This window comes from Macrobrachium nipponense, chromosome 34 (genome assembly GCF_015104395.2).
Source record: "Macrobrachium nipponense isolate FS-2020 chromosome 34, ASM1510439v2, whole genome shotgun sequence".
Taxonomy (NCBI): domain Eukaryota; kingdom Metazoa; phylum Arthropoda; class Malacostraca; order Decapoda; family Palaemonidae; genus Macrobrachium; species Macrobrachium nipponense.
Window position 1 is genome coordinate 3,889,099 of NC_061095.1, and position 10,488 is coordinate 3,899,586.

A 10,488-nucleotide genomic window follows, 5' to 3' on the forward strand; every position below is an offset into this window, starting at 1 on the left:
TTATTACCAGTGTGAATGCTACTATTTCGCCAAATATTATTGCACTATTCCCTACTATTAATATTACAACAATTTTGGTTTGATCTTTCCTACTGCAATTAGTACTGCAATTTGAATTGTGTTCCTGTAGTTAATGTTACTAGTCCTGCTAATTATTAGTGTAAATACTGCCATTCTTGCTATCACTGAATTAACCGCGATTCTAATACTACTGCTGCTGCTACTATTACTATTACTATGACTACTAAAGTGAATGACCCTTGGACGTTGGCATAAGGGCACCGCCCATTGTGCCCGCGAACCGTTAATAATTCTACCGAATCTTACGTCTGCTGTGCCTGCTTAGGCCTAAAACCGGTTGATAATGATCGCGGTGACTATGGGAGTTTCGGGCGGGTCAAGGCCTAAAAAATAAAAATAAAAAAAAAAATAAAAAAATAAAAATCTCGTCATTAATATCTGTGGAGGCTGGGATGCTTTGTGTGAAGTAATATGTTTGTGGTATACATACATACATACATGGAGAGAGAGAGAGAGAGAGAGAGAGAGAGAGAGAGAGAGAGAGAGAGAGAGAGAGAGAGAGAGAAATAAGTACGATATCTTACTATATTATAATATATATATATATAATATATATATTATATATATATAGAGAGAGAGAGAGAGAGAGAGAGAGAGAGAGAGAGAGAGATGGGTAAATTAGTTAAATTATGAATGTGACGTTGACTTACACTGCTTTTTTTATACATACGCCCTGGCGTCACCCTCCGTTATGGGAAGGAACTTAAAATGCTAACTCCCTTTAAAAAAAAATATATAAAAAAAGGATACGTGACAGTTAAAAGTCCCGCTATCGGTTAATTCGTCTTCTCCTCCAGCCATATTAGACCTACACCCACCACTATAGGCCTCTCTCTTTCTGTCTCTCTCTTTTCCCTCGTCTTTATCAGTTTTTATATCCCTTTAAAGGTGCAACGAACCCACGTGTAAGAGCTGATGCTCTCTCTCTCTCTCTCTCTCTCTCTCTCTCTCTCTCTCTCTCTCTCTCTTGCTGGAAGGGGTTAAATGACTAGGCCCCTTCCATGGGAACGCTCTGTGATCTGAATAATCTTGCGGTTTGAGGGAGAGAGAGAGAGAGAGAGAGAAATACATCACTCAGGTAACGGTACTTGCTAATCTATGTGGGGGAGAGATTACAGTCTGGGAACAGCCAGACAGACAGACAGACAGAGGCACAGAGAAAGAGGGAGGCCTACTCAAATGCCCTTAGGCCTTACGTATATTCCTCTCATGTTATGTATAGCTCAGCTATTAAAGCTTCGATTTGCATATCACGACTTTGATGAAGAGTCTGAGAAGGAAGGAAGCCCTTGGCTATTAGTTCAATATCTGGTGGGGTTGTGATACGTGGGTCCGAGTCCCCCTCTTAAAAAAGGAACCACGAATTGGTCCCCCTCTTAAAAAAGGAACCACGATTTGGTGAGAGTCCAGGTGATATAAATCTCCTTGATAAAAATTATAAGATAGAATTGCAGGCACCAGTAACATCATATAATCTTGGGTATTATTTAGGCAATTCAAGTGATGAGAAAGCTGACCCTCTCGTGCACCTCTCGCCTCGTGGTCTCCGCAATGTTTAAGGTCCCACGTGTTTTTGGGCGACTTGGCTGCTTCGTCGAGAAGTTCATTTTCAAATAGAATTACGTTGAATTTTATATTATCAAACTTTAGAAATATTGGGATTTATTTTTTTGTATTCTGGTTTCATATACTTTGAATTATTGCTCTCTCAACTTTAGCAGAACCAAAATTGACCTTGAGTTGAATTTTATATTAACTGATTGTAGACGTGGTTTCATTAGTATTGGGGTTTATTTTTTATACGCTGGCGTCATATAATTTGAATTATTGCTTTCTCGAGTTAAGCAGAACCAAAATTGACCTACATAATGTTTTGAGGGGTGCTTCTTTGAATTTATTATATAGGGCCACTTCTTATAATTTAATCGTATGGGTTTTTGTGGCTACAACAAATACTAAAAGAAGCTTTAATAATCTCCAATAGAATTCGATGGGTGATTATGTCATTTCAGTATTCAGTAGTTAAAGAACAACATAAGGTTCCCCAAAGCAAAATATGACAAGTACTACACCATGTCCATGGCGTAACAAAGGCATAATCATCATGAGCCCCAGCTCAGCGAGTTACGGCATGGTGCGTGTGCGTGCGTGGTTAGTATTTCCGAGGAGAGACAAAAAAACACGAATCGGCAACTCGCATCCCACCATATTTAAAAGGCCCGAGTGATCGTATAGTAGGGGAACCGCGTGGCAATAGAAAACGGGAAGTTGGCATGGACCCAGTCTAGTGAAATGACGCGCCAGGGTTGTTGAAACACGTTTATTATTATGATGGTAGTTTCGAAGCGTTTGGTTGTAGTACAGTGCTTCTGCTGCTGCTGTGTTCTATAATGTCATTACTGTGTAGATGCGTCAGTCTTCTTCGACAAGGTAATACGTAAATCGATGTATATATTATATCTGGGTTACGTGATCCTGTCGAAGCTGTGAAAGTTTAAATCTCCCCCCGTGGTGGACCCGACGCTTACAGCATAGCCTTGGGGCTTTATACTGACAATGCTCTCTCTCTCTCTCTCTCTCTCTCTCTCTCTCTCTCTCTCTCTCTGTCTGGTGAGGCCCCAGACATGGGATTTTGCAGACACGAACTGGTGAATTGTATCTGAAAGAGTACCTATTGCGTTTACATCTCTACTTTATGTCCATCTAAGGGAATTTTTAAAACATGAGATCGCTCGTAATATTATCATTATATTACATTGTACATGCGTTTGTCTAATTACGGATTATAACTGGCGTAAACAACTTGCTGTACCACGTGGTCTGGGCAGTGTTCAGGGAGAGACTGTAACTTTTACCTCTTCATGAACTGAAAGGCACTTTGTCTATGGGGATGAAACTGGTTTTTTTTTATCTAGATTACACATGATTATCCCAAAGCTTTTTTTTAAGAGAATAGGAGTTTGTTGAAAGCTAGAGCTTTAAACGGGACAAGTAATCCAATTTTTTTTTATATATAAAAAATTAATAGTTTTTTTTTTCTCCGTGTTGATGAGTGCGTTCTCTTCCCGGACGTTAGCATCCCTCTCCCTACCCTCTTTTTTTATATATGTGTGTGTGTTTTAAAGGCCAATGCAACAGTGACCAAGAGCCGGAAATAGGGAGAGGTTATGTCCGGACCAGACATAATTTGTCCGGAAATTCAAACGCGGTCGTAAGTAGTTATCCCGTCGTGATGCGTGAACGGGGTTATGAGAGAGAGAGAGAGAGAGAGAGAGAGAGAGATGTGAGAAAGAGGATGCTCTCTGTATATGATGCTAGAAGTTCTGGGAAGGGTGTTTTGCAAGCGCTGGGCAGAGAACAAATAGATTGAAAAAATACCAAATTTAGAAGGAAAGCAGAGGAATTGTTATCTTCATATTTTGCGAGTGATGGCGAATGTTGTGGCGTTGGAGTTGGTGGGGAGGGGTGTAGGGGGGTGGTGGAGGTGTTGTTGGCGTAAGTGTTGGAGAAGGCGCCAGCAGTAGTAGCAGCTGCGAACTGCTAAGCGTTCAGCGTTCGTTCCCAGCCATTGTAAAACAGCGTGTGGAACTCGAGTAGACTGCTGCCTCCACCACCACCAGAGAGAGCGAGTTGTATACTACGTACACAGACACATAAAAACCGATCTAGACGAGAGAGAGAGAGAGAGAGAGAGAGAGAGAGAGAGAGAGAGAGAGACTGTTGAATACCCAGATGTTAAAAATATCAAAATTCTTTTTTTCTCTGTCCAACAATTTTGTTAAAAGTCCTTTTTTTTAATCTTACTCTTTCTGAGAGAGACAGAAACTCGAAGACCTAATTGGGAATGCCATTATTCTCTCTCTCTCTCTCTCTCTCTCTCTCTCTCTCTCTCTCTCTCTCTCTCTCATATCCAAATGTCATCAAATTTCCCTCTCTCTCTTTCTTTATCAATTCTTCAAGTTCTCTTTCTCACTCAGAGTAAAGAAACTTCAATACGTAATTGTGATCTCTCTCTCTCTCTCTCTCTCTCTCTCTCTCTCTGAGAGAGCCAACTACAAAGCAAAACAAAAGGCCAGGCCCAGGACAATAGCGGTCGGCCTCCAGAGCGACAATAGGGCTTCGCTGGTCCTCTTACTCCACCAGAAGTAGGAGGAGGAGTACTTTTGAGGGAAAAGGAGAGGCGTTTGGAAAGACTACTGCTGACGCTGCAGCTGACGTGGCCCTCTGCTGACGGAGTGCTTGTGGTGGCGTCGAGGGCCGCGCCTTACTGAGAGGCAAGGTTTAGGGTTTTATGAGCAGGAGGTTAATAAATTTTTGTGAAATTTTTTCGAAATCTCATGTGGGAGGAGTTTGTGAAATTTTGTAGAACTTTTATTTGTTGGGAGGTTGGGTATATAATGATTATCGAGATTTTTCGATGATTTTTGGAAATTTGTTAAGGTTGATTTTTACCAGATTTTTCCGTAGTCGTTTTCGAAAAGTTTTTTTTTTCTTCTTTTTTACGAATACTGCTTTCTCAGGTTCTTCTAAATCTTGAACATTTAATGTTTTTTATTACATATAATATAAATACTGGGAAATATGATGAAAGGTTGGCTAAAAAAATTCCTTTGGTAGTAATATTATAAAAAATTTTCTTGAGTTCTTTCAAGTAATAAACATTATTTAGCGCTGGATATATAAAAAAACAAATAGACCTGTTCATTTCAAGGTTTCCTGAATGCAAATGTTTTGGGAAATTGATCAGTTAATATAATTATCTCAAACCTTGTGAAACCCGGAGATATTTTCTTAAGTCGTCGGAAACAGCAGCATCAATTCCTGTAGGTTTTTGGGGGAGTCATTATTGATAGGATTGCAACCTCCTGCCACGGCAATTAACCCTAGGACGTCGCATTCATCCTAACACTGATATGCAAATAGGGGGACTGCTTTGAATACTGATTGGGCCCCTTCCCGAAATTTTGTCCTTCGTTTCACCAACGAGGACCCCGAACCTCCTGATGTACATCAGAGGGGAAAATATTAATACTCATTATTCGCAGGATTTTGAAGGATTCTTGTGCCTCCGATAAAACCGCTTGAGTCTGTAAAATAGCTGGCTGTAAAATAGCTGGCTGTGGTTTTCTATGAAACGCTTTGTTACGTCTCAGGTCCCCCTAAAACATATGCCCCCTACCTCCCCCCCTTCCCCTTCCACTTCCACTTCCCCGTGTCCTTGTGACGTTTTCAACGCCCCCAGACCTCCCTTTGGGACATTTTTCCTTTCTCTGTTCTCTCCCTTTGTTGTTTGTTGCTGGGTTACCGACGCAGACCTGTGCATTTTGGAGTTTCTTGACGAAGTGGGTTTGGTGGGTTTACGAACGGAAGGAAGTTTTGTTGGGGGGCGGGCGGTGTTGGCTGGAGGGGGAATGGAGTGGTTTTGTACTGCAGTCTGTTCGTATTGGTTTCCGTCATTGCAGGGGTGAATGGTGTACTGCGTCAGTGGTTCTCTGGTCAGGCCGTTTACCTGATTTATGGTAGTCAGGTACTTACTTCAGTAACGTCATATGAGATTGCCTCGTATTTTTTTGCCTTTTTTTGAGTCCAGTGATAAGGATACTTGCGTTGTTTTTCATTGCTTTTCTGTGTCATATCTATTTTATTAATAGAACTGCTTTCTGTATTGTCTTGCATTTAGAATGTATGTATTTCACTGTTAATATTAAGTAACTTCAAAGATTTTGTAAAGGTTTAACTTAAAAACTGCTGTCTAAAATTTCTTTTCAATATTGATATTTCCCTCCAACTTTCATAGTCGAATTGCATTAAAAAAAGTAAACTTCACAACTGATTAAATATTGTATAAAATTCCATTTTACCAAAAAACGAAATTGATAGCTGAATACTCTATATCACAAAAAATATTGCATGGTCATTTACCAGAAACGAATTTATCAGTTAATGGTTTCTAGTTCAAATGCAGTGATGATCTTATTAGTATAATTTATCACTGAATTAATATCATAAACCTTTAAATGCAATATTCCCACCCTGACCCTCGACAATTCTCCCAAGTTAAAACTTCCACATCTCTCTTTCTCTCCTTCCAGAACCGGAGTTCGTCCGCGTGGAACCCTCGGCCGTGGCTGTGGCCTCTATTGCAGCAGCTGTTCGCGGGCTGCACGTGTCGGAATGGCCAGCTGTCCTCGCCAAGCTAGCAGCTTCAGTCAACCTAGACCCCGAGGGCCTCCTCCCTGTGGTGCAGCAGATCGATCTCGTGGTCGAGAAAGAGATGGCCATTTTGCCCACAAGTGGCCAGCAACAGTTGCAGCAGCAACAGCAACAGCAGCAGCCTTCCACGCCCACGAATAAACAGCAGTCCACCTCCATGGATTTCTTCGACGGGAATGAGACGCCCACTGATATCGGGGACATCCACTTTTAAGGGATGAGGGTTCTTCTTCTCAAAGCACGTCTGTTTTGTAAACAAAAGCGGCGGCTGCTGCTTTTTCTTCTTCTTCCTCACCACTTCCAGTAGTAGAAGATGGTCGCGTTCGTAGTAACCGTGTTGAAGAACTCCTTCGATTAACCGACTCCTTCCTCGCAAAGGGAAGAAGTCTCGTAGCTCTATTTTTTTTTATAGCACAAACACAAAAGAAGCGCGTCGTCCTCAGGGGAATAATAAGGAAAATAAATGCAAGCCAGCTGGTCTCAATAGTAAGCCTCTTCATATTCATCGCCACTCTTCATCTCTATTATCATCATCACCGATATTGTTCACGTCTCTTAAAGCCTGCAGATGCTACATATATTTTGGATACTGGAATGAGCTCAGCTTGCAGATCTTGGATTCTGGAATGACGTCAACCTACGATACTATATATATATATATATATATATATATATATATATATATATATATATATATATATATATATATATATATATATATATATATATATATATATATTGCTGAAATGAGCTAGGCCTGCAGATGCAGATCCTGGATTCTGGAATGACGTCAACCTACAGATACTATGTATATATGCTGGAATGAGCTCAGCCTGATATCTTGGATGCTGGAATGAGCTCGGCCTGCAGATGCAGATACTGGGTTCTGAAATGACTTCGGCCTGCAGATGCTGTATATCTTGGATGCTGGAATGAGCTCAGCCCACAGGTCTTAGATTCTGGACTGAACTCAGTCTATAAATGAATATCTAGTATTCTGGAATGATCTCAACCTACAAATGCATGTCCTGAAGGGTTCTGGAGTGACTGATGACGGAGGATGATGCCACGTTAAAATCCTCAACAGGTCACCTTTCAGCATCCTATACACCCCTCCTACTAATGGCAGCTGTGTGAGTCCTCCGTACTCTTAATGGGATTTGAAATACACTTTGCAGAATGGATTTGAGTATCGGAGTCCCCCGTCATCACCCCCACCTGATCTCCCACTTCGAGAGAGAGGCGTTTTTTTTTTTCTCTTCATGGAGGGGAGTATGAACCAAACCAAAGAGCTTTTTTTTATATTTTTTCTTGCCCCCAGTCTGAAATGGACCAGCTGGTAGTAAGTGTTGCATCCGAGTGCTTTTTTCGTTGGGGGGCACCAACTTGCCCAGAAGTAAAGAAACAATGTCGTATCCTTTTGTGATGTTGACAAGCCAGCAGCAGCATTCAGTCAATCTTGCACTGTACAGAAGCTGGAAGTGATCAGGTAAGTGATCACTTGCCCCTCTGAAGAGCGCCGTTCGTGCTTTTGCCTCAAAACCAAATGGTGTAGATCTCAGTCATTTATTGTATCCAGTCAAAGTCAAAGTTTTTCCTTTTTTGTAAACTTCTTTCCACTGGGGCAGAAGGGTTGGAAAAGGATTTCCAGCGGCTGTTTTGTTTTGCAAACAACAGCCCTAAGTATGCCCACCTCACACTGCCTTTCTCTTGCTTGCAGACAGATACCTCTTAGAAAAGTTTAAAAAAAAAAGACGTGAATAAAAGACAGTTGTATAGCAAGAGCCTCGTTTTAAAAGGTAGTGCCTTTTTGTATTACTCTTATCTATGATGACGGAGCCTTTTGAACACAGTGAAATAAACATAAAAAGGTTTTCGTCGTAGACTTAAGACTAACAAGTGATTTCAGGAAAAATTGTGAAAATAGATAAAAAAAAAAAAGTGACAACAAGAATTGAGTGTTGACGTTTCTGAAAAAGATTTTTTTTTCTCTCGTCTTTTCCAAATACGTGTGACGCGACAGTTGATGATGATTACGTTACATGCAGTGACATTGGCAATCAATCAATCAGGTTTTTCGTAAACACGTGTGGGGAAAAAAATGGCTAAAAGACAAAAAAAGAAAAAAAAAAGGTGCTCATGTCATATGTTTATCAGATTCTCATATGTGCTCGATGTCTGTCGGGTAATGATTCATTTTATTCATTCCAGTGGTGATCATTTTTGTAAAGTGGGGTGGACCCCCCGCCCCACCTTCCCCTCCTCCCCCTCTTCTTCTCCCCCAAACATATGTCAACATTGATGAATGCAATTATTTTTTATAGAACGATTTATATATTTGCGTATGAATGCTCTGTGTCTCAACATGTGTGCACTTGTGTAGGTATGTGTGTGCGTCACATACACACACACACAAAATGGGAAATAACACATGCTTTTCTGATCTCGTCGACTGTGTATGGAAAGGCAAGCACAGTTTAACTATGTGTATAGATTTTTTATGTATATATTGTGTATAATTGTTAATAATGCTACTTATAATAATACGTTATTCTTATAATATATACACTGATACAAAATACAACAAGTGATTCCAGCGTCACGTAGTTTATTTTTTTTTTTTTTTTTTTTTCATATTATATAGTCTTCGGTTTCTTTTTGCAACGGTCTCTCTCAGGCGTTCAATAATTTTGTGTTCAGTTTTTCGTTCGAAGAAATGATTATGAATCTGGAACACTTATTGATGAAAAAAATGAACTTTTTTTTTTTATGAATGTCAGACTTTATCCATCCACGATGCCTTATGAATGACAATTGTGCCTTAAAATGCATTTTTTATATTGGTTATAAGAAAAATTATTTTGTTAATATGTGGATAAAAAAAGGTTGAAATTTTTTTTAATGTATGTACGAAAATAGAATGCTTTGATTTTGAAATTGTTTTTACGAAGAAAATATATATCTTTAGTTCAAAAGAGGCTACTTTTAGTGTGTAAGAATAAATGAAGTAAGAAAAAAATTATAAAAAATGGTCAGATAATTTCACAGGAGAGAAATAGACAATTTTTTTTAAAACTACTATTGATGATACTATCACACTTGACTATTGTAATATCGATAAACACTTACATTCATTCTATAAAAAATTAGGGACCTCAAATATAAACAAACACGATGTTAAGTGAAGATTTTCTTTCGCAGAAATTTTGTTGAAACCGTGACCTGGGTATTTTTTTTTAAATAGTGACCTGGGTTTTTTTAAACCCTGACCTGGGTTTTCAGGTGTTTTCTAGTCGTTCTCTTCTTCATCTTGGTCTCGAGAGGGATAAGGTTGACACACGATGATTATTATGATATAAGAAGATTTTTATATATGCTCTCTCTCTCTCTCTCTCTCTCTCTCTCTCTCTCTCTCTCTCTCTCTCTCTCTCTCTCTCTCTCTCACCGCCAACAGCAGCCCTCGAGATCAACTAATATTAATTTTTAACTTATTTCATTAGTTCGTATTTTCTTATTATTTATTTCAGTCCACCGCTTAGTATAATACGCTTTTCCCGTGTTTTTTTTTTTTTTTTCTTTTCCTTTTCCCTCATTCCAAAGGGCACCTACCCTCTCGAGAATCAAGTCTGTAAGTGTTTTTTTTTTTCCTTGTAAATGTAATTATATTGTTTGTGGTCTTTATGGCCTCGTATCGATAATATGAAATTCACGCATTTTTTTTTCTTCAAATATATATATCCTGTGCTCACCTATGCTCATTCATATCTCGTCAATATCGTCCCACAGTGACACTTGCGGGTTAGAGTTTTTTTTTTATAAGGTTTTTTTTTTCAATTTTTTTTTAAGCTCAGAAGGGTCAGAACAGGGTTTACAATATATCTGTTTCTCAAAGGAAAGTTTTTCAATGGAGTTTTTATTTATTTATTTTTTTTTAGGCAACTGAGAAAAGCCAAAGCTTGGCAGTAAATATGTCTTAGTTGCTCCAAGTGATAGTTAGTTTTTTTTTTCCTATGATTCTGTAAGGATATTTTTCTGTAATTTTTTTTTTCCTTTTAAGAAGACCAGGACTAGCTTTGGTTTATTCAAGACGAAAGAATGTTTTTGTGATATAAGGAGTTTTTTTTTTAATCAACTTAGTTCTTCAATAGCAAGATTATATGATTTTTCAGTCGTTTTTTTTTTCTCAAGAATGAA

General features: G+C 39.0%; 1 protein-coding gene across 1 annotated transcript in view; it reads left to right on the forward strand.

Moving 5' to 3' along the window:
- The window catches only part of LOC135207636 (G1/S-specific cyclin-D2-like), a 48,259-nt gene extending 41,330 nt beyond the window's left edge, over positions 1-6,929 (forward strand). Inside the window, exon 4 of the mRNA XM_064239498.1 lies at positions 6,174-6,929. Coding sequence (XP_064095568.1) covers positions 6,174-6,508 — 335 coding nt within the window. The 3' untranslated portion in view covers positions 6,509-6,929. The remainder of the gene's footprint in view (positions 1-6,173) is intronic.
- Positions 6,930-10,488: the final 3,559 nt, after the last annotated feature.